The following is a 22466-nucleotide window of genomic DNA, read 5'->3' as shown; positions in this document are numbered from 1 at the left end:
TTACCGGGAACCTCATCTCGTTTGTGGAAACCTCTGCGCCACGATCTTTCAGAGCCGCAGTGTATGTGCGATACATGCCTGTGAACGCTGTTAAAACAGGGGGGGAGGGGGGGCAAGGCTCCGTGAGTCTCTTTGCCCTGTTTGTTTTGAAAATGGGAGGAGGCGCCCACCTGGGACATAATGCATGTCCCAGATAGGCGCCTCCCTTTGTTTTCAACAAATCAGGACACAGAATGACATGATTCAGAGTATATGTATGTATGTATATGCCTATTCTATAGGGATCAGTACGTGCAGATCTCGCAGATCATCATCATCATCTCGCGTGCCGATGAGTAGCGCCCCTAGCGGATCGTGCGGACGGGCTCCGTATAGGGATTGCTGATTATGACATGGTCGTTATAATCTAGTAGGTCGTGCATAGGACCCGGGGGCCGTAGAATCGCCACAAAGGGAGAAGACGACGAGGAACGCGTGGAATAATTCGTGGAAGCTGTCATGCGCAGGTGACTAAAGTCCTCGTTGAGTTCTCCACGGGACAATCAGTTTTCTGAGGTGCTACGCTTCTCTCAAGGTAATTAGGAATGGACTGGGTAATTTGAACTCCGCAATCTGCTGCTATTCCCAATTATGACTGCCGTGACGATTACTGTGCAGGATGTGTTACGCGAACACCATATTGCGCATAAAGTTGTTGGCTGCCTTTTGCTTCGTAAGTGAGATCGCTTCCTTTTAAGGCAGTGCTGTGCGTTGTTGTTAGACCTACTGTCCCTTCTCTTACAGTGCGTCAATGTAGGTAACGTTTTGTACATGTTTATGCGTTACGAGGATCTTCTTCCCACGGAACCAACTCACCCCCTAAAGCTGCTCGAAGAAATAGCGCCTGCTGTCAAGAACCTTGACAGATACAGTAAGCTCTACTGTTTGTCTACCGTCCCGGGGACAATGTAGCGGTCGGTCAGACGTGAGGTCCACGCGTAATTGCTTGTAGTGACTACAAACCTCAGGGTAAGGACATTCTTTGCAGCATGTAATGTAACAGGCTTATGGCCGTGACGTTGCTGTGTTGTCATCACTTGGCCAATCCCGGCACCCAGTAGCTATGCTCTACATTTTAGTGTGGAGGGGTGACGTGATGCATCGTCTGCAGAAAGTGTGGAAGCAAAGTTGCTGTTATCATCACTCTCTTGGGAATCAACGACGACACCGGATCGTGAAAGGAATTCGCGTAATAGTTTCGTTAAGAAGCATAATGGGTCTGGATGGATGGATGGATGAATGGATAACGGCTTTCCCTTTGTATCGGACGGTAGCATACGCCACCTAGCATTTTAAGGAACTAATATTATAGCTACAAATTGGTTAATTCATAAAGTATTTGGTAGTCAAATAAATCCCTATTAGTTATCTCTTTCTGCGCCACCAGTCGTTCAATCGAGATTTCCTCGCGTCTTGGTCCACCCCTCCCTCGCCCCTTTTCAAAATCGAGCGCCTCCCGCAGCTCGACACCCTCTCTAGGTGCCAGGTTGAGTCCCCTACATCTCAAGATGACATGCTCCACTGTTTCCTCCTCCCCTTCCGTGCACCAGCTACATCTCGTGTCGATGTCCCGTTGGAATTTCGCTTAATGAGTTTTGGTCCGTAACATATGCCGTTCTTGCCTCAAACAATAACGTGCTCCCGTACGAATAATCAACAAGTTCCTTTCTTGCGACCTCGGTCTTTCTCTCACTGTACATCTGTAGTGCTGACTTCCCCTTCATACGTTCCTGCCATTTTCTTGTCTCAGCTTCCCTGACTCTGGTTCACGTACTCTTCTTTCCCTCCTCTTTGGTGCGTGTGAGGTATCTTTGCTGTAAGCATTCTGGTTCTCCTCCTCCACCGAGTGTCAATATTTTGAAGGTATATGTAAGACAGTGTCTTCCTTGCCCAGCTGTTTTCCCCCAATGTTCTAACCCGATTTTCACATCGTATTTTACTTAGTCCTTCCCTGCTTTCAAACGTCGACCAGCCCATATCACCCGCCACCCCCTCATTGGGTGTTGTCCCATGCGCCCCAAAGCGCTAGTCGCCCTACACCCCTTTGTCGAGTCTCCATGAAATGTAATATGCCCGCATTTATGCTTAGGACCACGTTCCCAAATGTCATACCATTACCCTTTTCCATACTTTCCATACCATTCGTATTACTTCATATCGACTGCATACCCAGAGAGCGCTCTGCTTTTCGTCACCGACGCATTCCTCCTGACTTTCTTCATAACCTCTCCCTCGTGTTCCCTCGGGTAATTTTGTCCACCCGCAAACCATACTTCCAGATATCTGTATTTCTGAACGTCCTTAATTTCTGTACCCTGTATGTGGGGGGGGGGTCTCTCCTGCTTTGCATTATACGTCATAACTCCCGATTTTTCACTACGGAGCTTCCCAGGGCTTCTCCCCCCTTTCCGCATATTTGTATAAGGCTCTGCAACTCCTCTCTTCTGTCTGCCATAAGAACAATATCGTCTGCATATATCAGCCCTGGAGTCTTTTGGCTCGTTTGTTGTGTCCCAATTCCGTAGCTCAGGTTAAAGCCCAAAACCGCTGCCTTCTAACTCTCGCTCAATACCACTCATATAAAGCATAAAAAGAATTGGTGACAATGGGCACCCCTGTTTCAAAACCCCTTTTATTTCCCAGCAGGGTTGCGGAATGGGATCACCCATTCCATTCCAATTCCATTCCGAGGAATGGAGATTTGTGATAATTCCATTCCTTTCAATTCCTCGGAATGAAAAGGCATCGCATTCTATTGGCATTCAAGCAGGCGTCTATTGATAAAATATGTAACTTGCATGGGGTGCGTTTGCATAACATGAAGCCATTGTATGCAGCTCTAGTAAACGGCGACAGCGCTGATCGAATGTTTCCTTGGCTTCAGTGACACCAATGGAGGGTACCCTAGTCGTTGGTGGACTCGCGGCCATCAGCATTGTCTTCGATGCTTGTCTCTATGTCGGCGTAGAAAATGTGAGATACCTTTATACTGCTTTCCAACGTCTTGTCTGGTGTAACAGAATAAGATCACTTATTCCTGCACCCGCATGGTATAGAAATAAGGCTTGGAACGAGTGGTAATAAAATAGAACTATCCCTTCACCGGACCGGACGAAGTCCGTTCACGAAATTTTCAGATCTCCTTTAATATTAATGAAGGGATAAGCATTTTTGGTAACTTTCATTTCTAAGGCAGTTTTTGTTTTGAAGGAAAAACCTCACTTAGTGCTCGCAGCTTGGGCCTGGGGAATATTGGATTCGGCCTTCGACTTCACTATCGGCGTTGCTGCGGCGAATATGAGCTTTATGGACGTAAGTACAATGTGAAAATTCTCAAGAAGGAACAGAAGGAAATCGCCCTGCTCACACACCGCGGTGCTTTAGTAAAATCGAATGACGCACTATCATTCCTTCTGTCAAAGAAATCGTAACGATGTTATCGCTGCCACTTACGCCTGTTCAAAACTTCTGTCGAATATTGCCAGCGAAGATGCTTCGGTATCTCACGTGATTAACAGCACCGTGACCATTCAGTGGATATTCTGTTGTATGCTAAACTGTTCTGTGTTGCGAGGTCTTTTTGCCCTATATTTGGGCCAACACTGTAGAACACCGAACCAAAGATTGGTGCAAAGTATAGCCGGCAACCATCTGCGGTTCATTTCCTTTTCTGCCCTGGCCAATTTTGTAACTATTTGAAATATTCGTGAAAACTATTTGTACCAGGGTTGCGGAATGGGTTCACCCATTCCATTTCCTTCCGAGGAATGGAGATTTGTGATAATTCCATTCCTTTCAATTCCTCGGAATGAAAAGATATGGCCAATTCCCACTCCTGGAATGGCTTGGCAACCCCATTCCGTTCCTTTAATTCCATCAATAAGAGAACAGGGACCGGTAACAGTGCTGGGTAGCCCAGCAGTGCTATACACTCTAAAAACTGAACTTCACCACATAGCACGCTCTGCGCCAACCATTGCCACGAATGATAGGGTTATCGCTTCTTATTCGAGGAGAGAGGGAGGCGTACGCCTTTTTGTGTCAATTATCATATATCCAAACTGACACAAAAAGGCGTACGCCTCACTCTCTCCTCCAACGAGAAGCGATAATCGTATCATTCCTGGCAATGGTTGGCGCAGAGCGTGCCATGGGGTGAATTTCAGTTTTTAGAGTGTAGAGGAGATTGACACTACCCATCACGAAAAAAGCAAAAAGACAATGTTATTTCGCCCTTGACCGTGTGGCACCCAGACCAGTCCATTCCAATTCCATTCCGTCTGCGAAAAAAAAAAAATGCGTAATTCCATTCCCTTCCTATAGGACAGTTTCCGCCATTCCATTCCAATTCCATTCCGGGCTCTGATAAATCTGGAATGATTCCGGAATCATTCCAACCCCCGGAGTGTCAACTCCGCGACCCTGATTTGTGCCCGTCCGTATAGAATTATATGAAAGCAACCGCTCCTCCCTCACCCTATATATTCGAAAGGGTTGTTTACCACCAGCAGCATGGCCCAGCCTCGTGCTGAAGACTGGGAGGTGGTGGGTTCGAATCCTACCACTGGCTGTGCTGTACGAGGGTTTCCTTGGGGCTTTCGAAGACTTTCTAGACGAATGTTGGCGCAGTTCCCTCTGAAGTCAGCTCAAGACACATGCTAACCCCCTGCCTCCCAACTTCTACGCTGCGCATGGCCACAGTTGCTTCGTGGCGCTAACCCGGAATAAGAAAAGTCCCCTAACGGGCTCTGCACACCTCCCATGAAAGCTTACTCACGCATTGTGTAAAATATTACACATTATTCAATTGAATTATGGCAGTTGAAGAAATCCACACTGTAAAAAAAGCCTGAGTGAGGCAAAAAAAAAAAAAAAAAAGAACGTCTTTCTTGCCCAAATTCAGGCTTTTTTTACACTTCCACCACCTCACCTGCATCTGTGCCTTTTTGCTACGCTAGGCTACGCGAGGCTATATAGACCACTTTCTGTTTACAAACATGTGGCGTCCCGAGAAGACCGGTTCGAGGTTATATTTTGCTCTGGTTGGCAAGAAGCTGGAAAAACGCGTCTGCTGATAGGCCGAAAAGGCTGATAAGGTTGATAGGTGCCCACCAGCATGCTTTGCGCGGCGGCGAAACGTAATCAATGACGTAGGAGTGCAAGTGGTCTATAGGCTGGGCTGGGCTGGGCTGGGCTAGGCTGGGCTAGGCTAGGCTAGGCTAGGCTTGGCTTCATGGGCTACTCTTAAAAATGAACTTCACCGCATAGCACGCTCCTAGCCAACCATCATCTCGAATGATAACGTCATCTTCCCTTATTTGTTGAAAACGGGGGGGCGTACGCCTTTTTTGTGACAATTATGAACAGCATAAGTGTCACAAAACGCCTCCCGTTTTCAACAAGTCTGGGAAGATAACGATATCATTCGAGATTATGGTTGGCTACACTCTAAAAATTGAACTTCACCGCATAGCACGCTCTGCGCCAACCATTGCCACTAATGATAGGGTTATCGCTCCTGATTCGAGGAGAGGGGGAGGCGTATGCCTTTTTGTGTCAATTTGGATATATGATAATTGACACAAAAAGGCGTACGCCTCTCTCTCTCCTCGAATCAGAAGCGATAACCCAATCATTCGTGGCAATGGTTGGCGCAGAGCGTGCTATGCGGTGAAGTGCAGTTTTTAGAGTGTAGGAGCGTGCTATGCGGTGAAGTTCATTTTTAAGAGTGTAAGCTACGCATTGGCTTTGGCTGGGCTATTGGCTTTGCGTATGCGGAAGGGGATAGCGTTGATGGTTCTGCGCACGGCCACAAGAGAAAGAGCTTCGCGCAGTGCGCAAAAACACCAACGCTATTCCTTTTGTACGCAAATGCGATAGCGTACGACGTACTAAAACTCACTCTTATACCTCTTACATTGCATGCCACAGTCACTCCCAAATTCGCACAGACAAATACAGTCGAGGCGGGTGGCATCTTTCCCATGTAACGTTGTAATATGACGTACACCCTTAGAAAAAAGGGTGGTGCAGTTACACCTTTTAGGAGGTAATAGTTGTCCCATATGTTGTGCCTAAAAGCGTGCAAAGTTCTACCTGCTACCTATACGAATGATAGGGTTTCCGCTTCTGATTTGGTGAGCGAGGGGGGCATACGCCTTTTTGTAACATTTTGGATATGTGATAATTGCTTTTACCACCCTTTTACACCCTTTATCAGACGATCTAGGTGTTAACTATATAGACAGTTGACCTAGGTGGTAACTATAGACGTTACCACATTTTCGCACTCTTTTTTTTCTTCTTATAGTAATACGATGTAGTAGCAGTTGACAAAGAAGGATGGGTACAACGTCCAGCTGCATACTTCAGCGGAATAATCCCAGTATTTAGTAGCGTGGCAGGCGTAGCTAGCAGGTTGTGGGTTCGAATCTCACTGCTGGAGCATTTTCTTCAACTGGCATTATTCAATTGAAGTAATTGAAGTACGCAGCTGGGCGTTATGAGGATTGGGTCGTGTCCATCCTAGGTTAATTGCGCCATCTACTACTACGTCTGTTTTTTCTTGTCTGACCAAACTTCTTAAACATTACGATGAGCTACCATCATTATCAAGTCCCATCTTACTCTTTAATGGGAGTTGCCCACTAGCTTTAACTGGTACAAGATACTGCAGTCTCAGATGTTTTTTTACTTATTCCGGTGAACCGTCCTTCCATAGGAGCTGAAAACGAAACAACGGATGAAATTAAAGAGATGCGTTAATTAATGTCTTAATGACGTGCCGCGAAGTCGTGGTAGAGGGAATAAATGTTGCGACGAGAGCAGGCAATAACTCTGCTCGTCTTTTTCATTTCCTTCTCGTTTGCGTGTCATGGCATCGTTTTTCTCAATTAGAACAAACTAGAATATTTTTCAGATGGCCTCGTGGGAGACGTCACGGTCTCGGCGTTACTATTAGTGCTACACATAGAAGGAAACGAACGGGCCACTTCTGGCCACTTTTTGGCAGTTTGCATACGTGCAAACTAAAAAGAGAACTTCACCGCATAGCACGAAGTGCGCCAATCATTGACGCGAATGATAGCGTTATCTGCTTTGATTCGAGGAGAGAGGGAGGCGTACGCCTTTTTGTGGCAATTACCATATAGTATCCAAATTGCCACAAAAAGGTGCACGCCCTTCTCTCTCTCTTCAAATCAAAAGCGATAATCATATCATTCGTGGCAGCGGTTGGCGCACAAAGTGCTATGCGGTGAAGCTCTGTTTTTAGAGTGCACTATTAAAACAGAACTTCACCACATAGCACGCTCCTAGACAACCGTCATTCCGAACGATATCATTTTGTGTCCTTATTTGCTGAAATGAGAGGAGACGCCTATCTGGGACACATTATGCTTGTCCCAGATAGGGTCTTCCCCTGTTGTGAACGAATCATGACACAGAATGATATCATTCGGTATGGTGGTTGGCTAGGAGCGTGCTATGTGGTGAAGTTCTATTTTAACAGTGTGTCGCGTTGATGGGAGAACAACCTTTTGTAACCGGTTTTCAGAAAGTGATGCGATCTCGATTTCATGCTGTAAACAAGTGCAAGTGCAAGTGTAGACGATTTTCTTCCGGGTCTGGCTGAACTATATTACTACGAATCCAGTGCATCAGAAGAGTGAAGACCAGTGATGGCCAGTAGTTAAACTACTAGTTAAACTACCAGATTGTAGTTAAAAAGTAGTTATCAACTACTTGCAGAAATGTAGTGGCAACTACTAGTTAAACTACTATTTTAAGTAGTTAACTACAGTAGTTAGGTTACTGATGGCCCAAACTACTTCCGATTTTGCCGCAAGCTTTACGGCACGATTGTGCTTCCGACTTTTACCTTGAGCTACTTGTTTGATGAGAAGGGAGGTGCAGAGCAATTGTGTCATGCATGTGTACTAACTCTTCACTTTTAATGCTTGTCTCGTGAAGCCTCATTTGCTGTGAAATAATTCTGCAACTTAGGCACAAAAAGTATCCCGTTGTAAGCTTTGTATTTGACTGTCGTAGCAGTGGCTTGAGCCAAAATTTATCATTCCGTGTGATTCATATTTAGGTGTCCAAGAACACTACAAGGGATTGGTGTTGATGGACAACGTTAAGTAGTTACAGATGTAGTTAAACTACATTGCAGCAGTTAAAGAAGTAGTTTTAACTACTCCCCTGAAAAGTAGTTGAACTACTAGTTAAACTACTCCATCGCGAAGTAGTTAGTAGTTATAGTTAAACTACTGTAGAAGTAGTTAGTGGCCATCACTGGTGAAGACACTCTTCATAAGCGTCCGTAACAAATCCTGTTGTCGCTGCAACGCTAATTCGGGCGACCACTGAAGAGACGGAGCATGAGACAGAAAGAGATATAGACAGAGAGAGAGAGATCGAGTGATCGAGAGTGATAGTAAGAACAATTCTCAGCGACAAAGTGTAGACAAGGTGTAGTTAAAGTGTAATGAAGATTTTGGTGTGGAGGCCTACAAGTTGAACAAGAGCGCAGTTCATTATTCTCTTCACTTATGTAACGCAAATATCTTTGTCCGTGTAATCGATAAATGACGTCGGCAAACTTGTCCCTCACAGGGCTTGGCTCGTCCGACGGAACATCCGACCACAGAACGGCCGTCCACTCGCGTAAGTACGTACCCCTAACACCAAACATCCTCGGGATGTACGAATAATGTCCCAAGAAATCTGTATGTCTGATGAATATCCCTCAGATATCCATCGGACGTACGAATCCATTAGGGCATTATTCGTACGTCCAGCGGGTATTCGGTGTTGTTAGGGTAACAAGTACACACATTATGTGTCAGTACTCAAGCTGTCCAAAAACTTACGTCATAGCGTGCTGTGGCTCGTTCTCATGGCGGTCTATACACGCAGTACAAATGTTACCAATTTTGTACCAGCCCTTTGTTACCAATTTTTACCACCAATTTTGTACCACGCAGTATGGACAATATAACCCAGGACGTGAACCAGAAAGAGTAGTCATGGAACCTAAACCGGAAGAAACAGAGGCAGACAACCTGACAGCCTCAATGACCGCTGGTGCCGCAGAGGGACGAAAGGTGATTACAACTCTTCAGCAGTCCATGAGCGCAACGTCTGAGAGTGACGCAACCCTTGCCAACAGTTGCACGTTACAGAAGACTAGCTCTGAACTGACCCGGCCGACCAAAACGCGTAGTTCTCAACTGTTCTGTCTCGTACGTGCCTAATCTTATCTGTTTGTATCGCTCGCCTAACGTCACTAAAGTGCAACAGTTTCCGATGTCACGTGCTTCGCTAACTTGGACTGGAGCCATACCGTGCATAAACGGTACAAGAACCGCCATTGAGGTCGAGACTTACTACCGTGTCTTCCCATTTCGCCTAATGCTTTTTAGCGGATTATCTCGCCGTCCTAAGCAGGTTCACCGAACTGCAGGGGGGTCCCATTTGGCCTAATGTATGCTGCAGACAGTCCCACTTCGCCTACTAATCCGTGTCACGTGAGGATAGAAGGCGGTCCCCTGACGTGCTGCCAAATGTCACTTTCGCATCTTCATATAACTCTACAACCTTGTTGATTTTACTCAAGCATAGCCTTGCGTTGACATTTTTTTTTGTTCTTACACAAAAGTCAATGTGAGAAATTCGTTATTCTGTATCGGGAAGTCAAAGTTAATTATACATCTCCACATAACAACTTTATCTCTTTGTTAGTTATATTCAAGCTCGTGTGAATCATGGACATCAGTTAGGGATCCCTGACGAATCCAGGATGAAGATTGAATGTTTCCAATCGCGCGCATTGCTGTAGCTCTGTGATAGCAAAGTAATCCATAAATGTGCACAAATGTGCATTGAAGCAATGTAGGACTCACGTGGCGCCAATTTCTCCCTTTTTTCTTTTTCTGACACACACTCATTCACGCACGCATGTGTGCAATATCGGCAAAGGCGGTGTAGAATATGAGAGAACTGATGTTCTGAGGCTGGAACAACATAGAAAGGACAAATACATACAAGGCGGTGTAGGATGTAGGAGTGTTTATCGGGGGGGGGGGGGGAATGCTTATTGAAAAGTGAAAGTGAGGGAGGCCGTCAGGCGTAGGCCGACTTGCTATTCCTTAAAAAAAATGAAAGACATCACAAACACAAAAGGGGGCCTTAGAGGCTGGTCGAGAGGCTAGAGGCATGAAGAAAGTGAAAGCAGATAAAGATAATGTGTATGACTGCTGCTTTTACGAAATGCTGTGAGGGTAATATAGGGCTCAGCGCTAAGCAAACTAGTCCAGCCAAAGACTTGAACACTGACTTCGCGAATGCAGCTCGCGAATGCAGATCGCATGCACATATAATCCCTATGGTCGCGTCGTGAAAGTTTGGAGCCAAAATTATTGGGGCCTTGAAATGATTTTTTAATACAGCTACTGCATGGGATGGAAACTATCTGGGTATAGGTAAACGTTAGAAAGGTAATTTGGTACTTCATAACTCAGTTTCCTCGTTTCTTGAAAATCACTACCACACAAATGCCGACTATAATTTTGTGTTCAGATCAACAAAGAAAAGCGCGCTGTGGCCACGGCTATAAAGGGCCAAAAAGACTGACATCATCTAAGATTGTCATAATTTGCGTTATCGAAGCCATTGCTTCCACCAAGGGAAGACCGAAATTGATTTTCTTTCTTTTTTTGTTTGTATAGATATCAGCTGTCGGACGTTGCTGTCGTTGCTAAAAGGTTCGAAAAATAAAATTGATCTGGGAAATACACCGCTTACTATAATTCACTGTTTCACACAGAGAGAAAAGATGAAGATAAATTATGAAACTGTCAGGGTGGGCTCATGGTAAAATAGAACGGGGTGAGCAAATGTCTGGTCTCAGCTCTGAACTGATGAGCAAACGTCCGGTGAGCAGTTGTCCGCTTTCCATCGCGCATACCTTCATTTGCAAATGTAAAGGGACCTTGTTTCGGTCGACGTAAGGTTGTTATCGGACGAGCGCATTCATTTCTTAGAGACGTCACCATCGGGGAGGGACGTGTAAGTAATGCCCACTTGTAGACAGTCCCGTTTCGCCTAATGAAATTGCACAGCAGTCCCATTTCGCCTACACTGTTAAAACAGAACTTCACCACATAGCACGCTCCTAGCCAACCATCATTCTGAATGATATCATTGTGTGCATTGATTTGGTGAAAATGGGAGGAGGCGCCTATCTAGGACACATTATGCTTGTCCCAGATAGGCTCCTCCCCTGTTTTGAACAAATCATGACACAGAATGATATCATTCGGCATGATGGTTGGCTAGGAGCGTGCCATGTGGTGAAGTTCTGTTTTAACAGTGTAACGCCTGTCACACCGCCGACCTCTTTAATTTGATAACCGAATTAGGCGAAATGGGAATAGGCGAAGTGGGATGTAACCCTTACTACGTGGTTATACAACGCGAAGAAACGGCTCAAGACGGGGACGAGATGCTGCTCTCGTTAATTTTTACTGAAACAACGAAGTTACGGTTCCGATTACCCAAAATGGTCTCTCAAAGTGGTTTCCAGGACGCGTTCCGTCGTTTCAATATTTTATTGATTTATTTAGGATACCGTTGACGCGCCGACGGGGGTCGCTACAGGAGTCAGCCGGCATATAACAAACATTCCAACTTGTTTTATGTTCCATTCCAACCATTCAACATGTTTTACTCTACAGAATAGTAGCGCGTCGGGGTAAAGTATCGCTCCCGGCGATGAAACTCTCTAATCATCATCATAAAGTAAAGTTGTTGTTGTAGTACAAGTAGCGTGTCATGGACGCCAATCATAACATCAATCTCTTCCTATTTGCAGAGGCCACGTGATGTTGTCGTTGACGAGGAACAAGGCCGTCTACCGGTAAGTTCAAACGGCTGCCACAGTACAGAAACGAGGTATACTAAAACGGTACATCGGAAGCTAGTACATGTACCACGTACTATAATACATATTACGTACCTCACGTACACTGTTAAAAATGAGTTTCACCACATTTTTTTTAACAGTGTAGTGTTGTAACGGCACTCTTTGTGTGGACAAGCAGCATCGTACTCCTCACGATTGAAAGTTTTTTGTTCCGTTTTAACTGCGCGTGCACTCTCAAAGCAGAACTTCACCACATAGCACACTCTGCGCCAACCATTACCACTATTGATAAGGCTATCCCTTCTGATTCGAGAAGAGAGGGAGGCGTACGCTTTTTTGTCTTAGGGTAATTATTATGTACCCAAACTGACACAAAATGGCGTACGCCCCTCAATCTCTTTTCAGATCAGGAGCGACAACCCTATCATTCGTGGCAGTGGTTGGTGCACAAAGTGCTATGCGGTGAAGCTCTGTTTTTAGAGTGCACTATTAAAACAGAACTTCACCACATAACACGCTCCTAGCCAACCGTCATTCCGAATGATGTCGTTTTGTGTCCTTATTTGCTGAAAGTGGGAGGAGGCGCCTATCTAGGACACATTATGCTTGTCCCAGATAGGCTCCTCCCCTGTTTTGAACGAATCATGACACAGAATGATATCATTCGGTATGGTGGTTCGCTAGGAGCGTGCTATGTGTGTAGCGTCGGTGGGAGAACCTTTTGTAACCGGTTTTCAGAAAAAGATGCTATCTCGATTTCATGTTGCAAGGCACTTTCGGGTAAAACCCGAACTCCCCAAACGATTTTCTTCGGCGTCTGCACTCGAAAACAGAACTTCACTGCATAGCACGGTGTGCGCCAACCATTGCAAAGAATGATAGGGTTATCGCTTCTGATTCGAAGAGAGACGGGGGCGTACGCCTTTTTGTGGCAATTTCATATATCCCACAAAAAGGCGTACGCCCACCTCTCTCTTCTTCTTCTCTCTTCTCTTCTTCTTCTCTCTTCTTCTTGGCAATGGTTAACGCACAGCGTGATATGCGGTGAAGTTCTCTTTTTAGAGTGTGGCTGAACTATATTAGTACGAGTTCAGTGAATCAGAAGAGCGAAGACACTCTGCATAAGCGTCCGTAACAAATCCTGTTGTCGCTGCAACGCTAATTCGGCCGACCACTGAAAAGATGGAGCATGAGAGAGAGAGAGATTGAGACAGAGTGATAGCGAGAGATACGTTGTCTCAATAAGAACAATCCCGGCGACAAAGTGTGGACAAAGTATAGTTAAATGTAATGAAGAGTGTCGGTGTGGAGGCCTACAAGTTGATTAAGAGCGCAGGCCATTATTCTCTTCCCTTATGTAACGCAAATATCTTCGTCCGCGTAATCGATAAATGACGTTGGCAAACTTGTCCCTCACAGGGCTTGGCTCGTCCGACGGAACATCCGACCACAGAACAGCCGTCCACTCGCGTAAGTACGTACCCCAACACCAAACATCCTCAGGATGTACGAATAATGTCCTAAGAAATCTGTATGTCCGATGAATATCCCTCAGATATCCATCGGACGTACGAACCCATTAGGACATTCTTCGTACGTCCAGAGGGTATTCGGTGTTGTTAGGGTAACAAGTGAACACATTATGTGTCAGAACTCAAGCTGTCCAAAAACTTCCGTCATAGCGTGCTGTGGCTCGTTATCATGGCGGTCTATACACACAGTACAAATGTCGCCAATTTTGTACCAGCCCCTGTTACCAATTTTTACTAATGTTACCAATTTTGTACCACGCAGTATGGACAATATAACCCAGGACGTGAACCAGAAAGAGTAGTCATGGAACCTAACCCGGAAGAAATAGAGGCAGACAACCTGACAGCCTCAATGACCGCTGGTGCCGAAGAGAGACGAAAGGTGATTACAACTCTTCAGCAGTCCATGAGCGCAACGTTTGAGAGTGAGGCAACCCATGCCAAGAGTTGCACGTTACAGAAGACTAGGTCTCAAGCTGACCCGGCCGCCAAAACGCGTAGTTCTCAACTGTTCTGTCTCGTACGTGCCTAATCTTATCTGTATGTATCGCTCGCCTAACGTCACTAAAGTGCAGCAGTTTCCGATGTCACGTGCTTCGCTAACTTGGACTGGAGCCATACCGCACATAAACGGTCCAAGAACCGCCATTGAGGTCGAGACTTATTACGTGATTATCCAACACGAAGAAACGGCGCAAGACGGGGACAAGATGCCACTCTAGTTTCAGATTGCCCAAAATGGCTTCTCAAAGTGGTTTGCAGGACGCGTTCCGTCGTTTCAATATTATATTGATTTATTTAGGATACCGTTGACGCGATGGGGGTCGTTACAGGAGTCAGCAGGCATATAACAAACATTCCAACCATTCAATATGTTTTACTCTACAGAATAGTAGCGCGTTGGGGTAAAGTATCGCTCCTCGCGATTTAACTCTCCAATCATCATTATAAAGTAAAGTTGTTGTTGTTGTTGTAGTGTAAGTAGAGTGTCATGGACACCAATCATAACATCAATCTTTTCCTATTTGCAGAGGCCACGTGATCTTGTCGTTGACGAGGAACCAGGCCGTCTACCTGTAAGTTCAAACGGCTGTCACAGTATACAGAAACGTGTTATACTAAAACGGTACATCGGAAGCTAGTACATGTACCACATACTATAGGGACTGTGCGGCAAACTGGTGGCGCCGCGATGCGGCCTCCGGAGAAAGTACCTCGCGTGATAGCCGCCGGGTAGCCAGCTTTGTTTACATGTCAAGTGCGGGCGTCTTTTTTTGCCACACTGGGAACTGTTGCATCGCTAACTGTGCCAGCACTTAAAAGAACTCTTCATTAGGGACCGGATGTTTCATTTCTCGTGATTTCTATGCTTCCAATACCGCCGAGGGCACTAGACTCGCAGCGAATCGCGTTTGTGACGCGCGTTCGGCCATTGCATGGGGTGTGCACAACATGAGCGAATATATTCTATTTCTTTTGTTCTAATTCCAATGAAACTGAATGAGGACCTGCAAAATGATCAATGATTTACAGTTTCCACTTTCGTGACGGTGAAACGCCGCTGGATACTGTATCACCGTATCACCGTCAAATGCACCAACCAAACGGCAACCTATTTCGAGATAATGATTGAGGTGTTTCATCGCCAGTGCCCAGAGCTGATATTGCTCCCGGTAATCTGGTTGACGAGTCTCACAGTGAGAACGGAAGTTCAACGTTGTCCAAAAGGTTTAGTATTTACGCACCGACCATTTCAGAGCGGTCGTGCCGCAAGCCTAGACGGCGGTAGCCGAGGTAAAAACTCATATAATTTATTCTTTGAGGATCTCTTTAGCGTTATTGTATTTGAAGATACTGGAAAAACTTCAGTACAAGTTCAGACAATAAGTTGTGACCTTACGTGTTTATTTGTATGGATAAAATGGACGCACGATGTAGATTTCAATGACGAAGGTATGTGTGTGCAAAGAGGACGAAAGGAATACAAGACTCTGTCAACAACATGATATTACAAATGGCTGGAGAAATACACGTATATAGCCTTCGCTAGCAAGCCAGGATTTTGTGAGGCGTCAAACAACCATTCTCTCGACGTATCACTTACAGGTGTTTTGACCAGACAGACGCCAGTGGCTGTTCTCCTTCCGCACTGTTAGATACATTATAAATCCGGTGGTTGCTTCTGTGCAGTTTGTCTCCATTTTCTTTGTTCGCGCCCCAGAAAGGTTCCACATTATTTGCGCCTCGAAAATTAGCCCTTCTAATTACGGCGGTCGCCACGCAAGCTACGGTTCCACTTGAGAATGCATAGAACGGGCGGCGTGGTATCACGTCGGATACTTCCAAGACCGCCACTGGCGGCGCTGTCGCGACGGAGCAGCGCGCTCCCCTTTAGGTGTCGCACGGTCCCTATAATACATATTGCATACGGTACGTACACTGTTAAAAATTAGTTTCACCACATAGCACGCTCTAAAACACAGCTTCACCACATAACACGCTGTGCGCCAACCATTGTCACCAATCATAGGGTTATCGCTTCCGATTCGAGGAGAGAAGGGGGCGTACGCCTTTTTGTGGCAATTTGAGTATATGGTAATTGCCACAAAAAGGCGTACGCCTCTCTCTCTTCTCGAATCGAAAGCGATAACCCAATCGTTCGCGGCGATGATTGGCGCACTACGTGCTATGCGGTGAAGTTCTGTTTTTAGAGTGTAGGAGAGTGCTATGTGGTGAAACTCAGTTTTAACAGTGTAGTGTTGTACCGTGTGTGGACAAGCAGCATCGTACTCCTCACGACTGAAAGGTTTTTGTTCCGTTTTATCTGCGCGTGCACTCACCACCAGTGATGGCCACTAACTAGTTTAACTAGTAGTTCAACTACTTTTCAGGGGAGTAGTTAAAACTATTTCTTTAACTACTGCGATGTATTTTAACTACATCTATAACTACTTAACGTTGTCCATCAACACCAATGCCTTGTAGTGTTCTTGGACACCTAATTATGAATCACAAGCAATGATAAACTTCGGCTCAAGCCATTGCTACGATCGTCGAATACAAAGCTTGCGGTGGGATTCTTTCTGTGCCTACGCGATAAACTAAGTTGCAGAATTATTTCACAGCAAATGAAGCTTCACTAGACAAGCATTAAAAGCGAAGATTTAGTACACATGCACGACACAATTGCTCTGCACCTCCGTTCTCATCAAACAAGTAGCTCAAGGTAAAAGTCTGAAGCACAATCGTGCCGTACAGCTTGCGGCAAAATCGGAAATAGTTGGCGCCTGCAGTAACCTAACTACTGTAGTTAACTACTCAAAATAGTAGTTTAACTAGTAGTTGCCACTACATTTCTGCAAGTAGTTGATAACTACTTTTTAACTACAATCAGGTAATTTAACTAGTATAACTACATGTAGTTAACTACTGGCCATCACTGCTCACCACATAGCACGCTCTGCGCCAACCATTGCCACGATTGATAGGGCTATCGCTTCTGATTCGAGGAGGCGTACGCCTTTTTGTCTTAACTATCATGTATGCAAATTGACACAAAATGGCGTACGCCACCTCTCCGCCGGCGCTCGAAGTCAGAGTATAGTGGGAAGGAATGTTGTAGCTGGACTCATTGAGTGGAGCAGTAGCAGCATCATGCTCGTCACGATTGCCCGTTCTTGGGGTTTTTTTGTTCTGTTTTAAAGGAACATATAGTTGACATTTAACATCGCCCGAAACCCTGCCTCGTCTGCCAAGCTGTCCACCAGGAGTCACCATGCAAGATATTTTCGCTCCCGCGATTATAACTGTGCAATCGAATTTACAAAAAAAAAAAAAAAGAAAAAAGACTGCGTGTGAAAACAGCCGACGACGGCCGACGACGCCTCGTGGCGTGGCGAAGGCTCTTTGCCTTGTTTCTTTGTTTTTTCATCGCAGCTCACGCGCCGCTTACGGGTGCAAGTAGGTTATGTATGTATGTAAGTCGCTAGTAAGCGGTAGCCAACGTAGCCCGTGGGGTGTCGCCCTGCGCGATCGGGCGCCTACGGCACGCTGCGCTAACTTTGATGAGCCGTTTAGGCATCGTTCGCTAAAGCTTGCAGACAGACAACAGCGCCTCGTGCGCTGGAACGCGGAATTCGTGGTGTGGAATTGGCAGCGAGCGCGTGTGCATTAATGCAGTTTTGAGGAACGGTGTCGTGTACGCCATCATGGCTGAACGTAACAAAAGTTGAGGAACGCCACACGCAGTCTATACTGCTGTACTGGAGTGAATATGGCAGCGAGCGGACACACTTTAATGCAGTTTTGAGCAATCGTGCACGCCGGCTCAATTTCACATGGCTGAACTGACCGCGGCTGAACGTAACAGAATGTTCCAATAACGGCTTCCGTCACACCCGTATGAGGATGAAAGGAAACTTCGTTGGATCCAAGCTATTCGGCGTGAAAAGTACGTACACCACATGGGCATGATAACGTCGTTGCAGTGTTGAATTTACAACGGAATACCATTTTTTTATAGTGAAGATGGTACCACGTGGGTGCCTTCAAAAGATGCCCGCTTTGCAGGGACCACTTTGTTGGTGGGATGAAAAGCAACATCGAAAACCACGCATCATACGTGCCAACTGTGTTCCCGCCAGCGTGCAGGAAAAGAAGAAAAAAAGAAAAAAGAAAAATGCGCTCCAGCACAAGTGTTGGATCGTTATGAAAGGTATTTTGGCAAGGCTTCCGTCACAATTTCCTGCATGACAAACCTGTTGTTCGATTGATTATGCCCAACTCTCTTATTATGTCGCAGATTTGAAGAGGCACTGTGCTCGGATGTTAGAGAGCACATCATCAGCTGACACTGAATCAATGGAGGATGACACAACTGAGGAGACCATTGCACATGTGCGAGGTTATCAAACCATGGTAAGCAATATTCAGGGGAACTAATTGCATCAGTATGTGTCACGAACGGGGTAACCAAAATCCCGTGTTTACTGATTTCCTAGGAAGAAGGAAGGACAGACTGAAGAACCGAAAACTGAGCACAATGGAGACTTTCGGGTATTTATTTCCTATGTGACAGCCGAAGGGGCAAGTACTCAAGTGTCACATCCTCGTGTGATCACAGTCTACAGTAGCACTTCGGAAACAGCGACTGTACATGACCCAACCCAGACACCAAATGGGAGATCTATGTTGCTACTGGCAGCAGCGAGAGGTGCTCTGTTTTCCAAGGATATGACAACATCTCTGGATCCCAAGAAATTATAAGTGACATATCTGTGGTGTGAGCATGAATGTATTTGCTCTGCTGTTGAGCCTCATAGCACACCACAGAGTCGGAGAAACAGATGTGACCTTACCAAACAAACTCCTAGTTTTCCTGATGAAATTCAAGCTGAGCATTTCCTTTCCTTCCAAGGCGTCCTTTTGGAATTCACAGAACAACAGAGTCCAGCATTTTCCATTTAGTGTTGGACATACTCAGTGGCTCCCGAAGTATTTTTCTGTACACTATCCCAGGTGCAAATTGGAATCGAAACTCCAGATACACCGGAAAGACAAGGAATACTTTTTTTTTCTCAACTACAATGGCTGCCACACAGTGAAATTTCTTGTAGTGGTTGCTTCAAATGGGGGATCTGCTTTGTCTCTGAAGGCTACGGGGGACGCACAAGTGATTCATCTGTCACTGCTGACTCTGGCTTACTATATCATATTAATCCAGGAGACCAAATCCTGCTAATTACGCCTCCATTTTTTTCGGGTGAACAATATAGAGAAACTCAAATGACAGACTGTTACAACATTGTACATGGTTCGAATTCATGTAGAAAGAATGATCCAACGCATCAAGATTTACAAGATTCTTAATCATCATGTGCCGATATCACTCGTACCAAGGTTGTCTGCAGCGTTTAGAATGCGCAGCGTTCTTGTTCATTCGCAGTCACCAATAATCCGCACTGAAAGCACCAGTGAGCAACGAAGTCCCCCCCCCCCCCCCCATATCCTTACAGCAAACAGACCTTTCAGCAGTGACGGGCAAAGTGCTTGAAGTAAAGTATTTGTAATGATATGCACTTTAAAAAATCCTGCTGATATTAAAGTAGTAAGAAATGTACTTGAAATATTTATGAAGGACACTCAACAACATGCTTTTTCCTCTATCACGCCTTTTGACCCTTCACGAAGACAAACAGCAACGAAGAATGATGATGAATGGGGAGACTAACATGCACGTGCGTTAAAAATAGCAACGTCTGTCCATGTGCACGTGCTTGCACGTGTTCCCTGGACTCCGCCAGTTTTCTTTCCTTCTCTCCGGGAAGCGCACGTGTGATGATACGGCGCCCATCGCTGCTGGAGCACCGTGATTTACGCCGCTCGAGTATAAACACTCGGACGTCAACCGACAACAGTCAACCTCGTTGAGCGCGCTCGGTCGTCTGCGTTCTTTGGAGTATAAACAGCCCTTAAAGGGGCACTAAAATGCAGAAACTCCAAAGTTCACTGCAAGTTCACTTCAAATTACGTTAAACGCTATGTCAATTTCGTACTTGTTATCATAATTCAAAACTTGATTCCGTTACGAAGCTACAATCAAAATTATACCGGACTCTCGTCCTTCGGCGCTAAGCAGTGAACGACGCTTCAGCTCGTGCGTCGGTGTTTTTAGTCCATGCTGCGCGTGCCACACCATGGAGGAGTCCCGGTGAAAAACATAGTGCGCGATGCGAGACGGACTGGCGTTGCTGTCCGAAGTACGTGAAGATAAATGCTGTCAGTGGAACATTCGCGAGAACTGTTGTGGGTTACAATTAGTGAATCAGTATTGAAAAACGCAGAGTTGCGCATCATGCCGCGCATATACGGAACACTACGATGGGACCCGTTCCAGATCCACACGCCCACGATAGGTATGCGCGCGCTTCTCCTACTGTCCGATTGGAAGCCGCCAATCTTTGCCTCCTGGGGATCCCATTCGTTGCCGCCAAAGACGACTCGGTTTTCATTGCGTTTTCTTCTAAACGGTAGTGTTGTGCGAACCAATTTTGTTTGAATCGTATTAATTGAAACACGGACTTTCATTTGAGAGCATGTTGTTTTTGAATTTAGTGCCCCTTTAAGTCACGACGTCCTCTCGTTCTGCGATGTGCACTTTTCACGTGGAAAAGGGTTTTTCAAAGGTGTGCGGAACAGAACTGTAGGTCACCTCATGGTTGATTCGCAGGAACTCATTTTATTCGGGGAGAACACTCTGCAAAAAATAAATAAATAAACATATATATATATATATATATATGTATGTATGTATAAATATGGGGCCACCTGAGTGCTCCTTTAACTGCGCGTGCCGACCGGCACGGTTTGTTCTGGGGTGCTTGGTGACCAACCATTAAATCGTTTGAGCTAATCCGCCCACTCAAAGTTACTCTTCACGTAGTATTACGTGTGCATGCACATGTACTACGTTTATTTTGGCGTTGTCTCGCGTTGTGATACGTAATTAGAGTAACCTTAACGTGATCCACTCTGAAACACATTTATCACGACAACTGATATGGTCACCTGAAAGACCAGCTTTCTCAATGGTCGTATTTCCGCAGAAAGCATTCTACTACTCAAATTGTTTATCCGTAGTGTACCTGTGATGTTCCAGCGGGTAGTACGGGTTATCGGACCGTTTAAATACATAGCGTTTCAGTGCATCGTACGCTATCGCCTTTGCGTCCGTAAGGCATAGCGTTGGTGCTTCTGCGCACGCGCAGTGCACAGAACCACCACGCACGCAAACGCGATCCCTTACGTACTCAATCCCTTCTCTTCCCTCGCAAACGCGACAGCCGTACGATGCACGCAAACTGACTATTAATACATAATGTCGATTTCTTTTGCAGGACGCGAAACTGACGGTCCTGTTGTTATACGTGGTATTCCGTCTTGTCTTCAAGGTAATAAGCCCAAGCAATGATAATGAGCGCCTCAAAAGTAGCTACAAAAGAGCGCTACGCGGAATAACTCTGGAGAGAAATACCCCGTTGATCTCAGCAGCTAAGATAGAATACTAAAAACTCTCGTACATATCAGCGCACTACAATGGAGCAGCAGCACTTCAGGAGCACTGGGAGAAAAGGCGACCTTTTACTGCGCAGGTGGTCGCATTAGCTGGTATCAAAGAATACGTCAGTTGGATGCGCGAAGGAATCCGCAAGAAAGAACTGGCAGAGAAACTGGGCAAGATGGCGCTACCGGTCACCGTCAAGTCACCCCCGGCCGCTTGCCCTCCAGCGCCTGCGTTTAAGCATGGACCTCCGGAACAGATAGCTCCTTGGCCGGAAGGCTTCAGTCCGGGCCTTGGATTTCAACGACTCAAATAGCCCGCAAACAGGATAACGATATCTCTCAACGATAATGAGCCTCGACATAATGTTGACCTAATGTTGTTCTACGAAACTATTAAATTATTCGTGCAGTTGAGCTTTTTTTTGTGTGTGTGTACGATGTACCTGATCAGGACAGGCAAGCAGATGGCACGTCAGAGGTGATGCATGTCGTCCACACGTTTCTCACGTACAGAGGAATTTCCCGAGCAAACCAGCCCAGTATGGAGGACGAAAACATTATCTGAAGCATGCACTACGCATGAGTCGACTCTCTTCTTGTTCTCTCACACACACTCATTCACTTTCCCTTTGGTTTCACAAGTTGGTAGCATGACATTTGGTGGAGTAACGTAATCTGATGTATACGCTACGCTTGGGACAACTCTCTCCCCTTTCTCTCTCTCTAACACACGCACTCTCTCTCTCACTCGCATAACAGTTGGTGGAGTAACATAATCTGATATATGCACTGCGCATGAGACAACTCTCGACTTGCTTTCTCTCTCTCTCTCTCAAGTTGGTAAGCTTTATAATGTTCTACGCTTACATAACTTTGGCTGTGTGGCTTTAATGGACCTAGTGCCTACC

The 22466-nt window shown here is 45.7% G+C and overlaps 1 protein-coding gene across 4 annotated transcripts; it reads left to right on the top strand.

Annotated features, from left to right (window-relative positions):
- The first annotated feature begins 441 nt into the window (after nt 1-441).
- LOC135395332 (uncharacterized) lies at nt 442-21972 on the top strand. 4 transcript variants are annotated; one of them, XM_064626561.1, is made up of 13 exons: nt 442-574; nt 658-712; nt 784-910; nt 2924-3012; nt 3250-3351; nt 8656-8706; nt 9027-9146; nt 11915-11959; nt 13385-13435; nt 13760-13879; nt 14529-14573; nt 21393-21446; nt 21648-21972. In XM_064626561.1, the coding sequence occupies exons 2-13, from the start codon at nt 659-661 to the stop codon at nt 21870-21872; spliced, it is 1083 nt and encodes a 360-aa protein (XP_064482631.1). In that variant the 5' UTR covers nt 442-574; nt 658; the 3' UTR covers nt 21873-21972. The 4 variants fall into 4 exon arrangements, with proteins under 4 accessions (XP_064482631.1, XP_064482633.1, XP_064482634.1 ...); XM_064626563.1 differs by lacking the exon at nt 3250-3351; XM_064626562.1 differs by lacking the exon at nt 442-574 and having other exon boundaries at nt 667-716.
- The last annotated feature ends 494 nt before the right edge of the window (nt 21973-22466 follow it).

This window comes from Ornithodoros turicata, chromosome 5 (genome assembly GCF_037126465.1).
Source record: "Ornithodoros turicata isolate Travis chromosome 5, ASM3712646v1, whole genome shotgun sequence".
In the NCBI taxonomy this organism is placed as follows: Eukaryota; Metazoa; Arthropoda; class Arachnida; order Ixodida; family Argasidae; genus Ornithodoros; species Ornithodoros turicata.
Note: the sequence above shows the minus strand (reverse complement) of the source record. Positions and strands in the feature narration are given on the sequence as shown.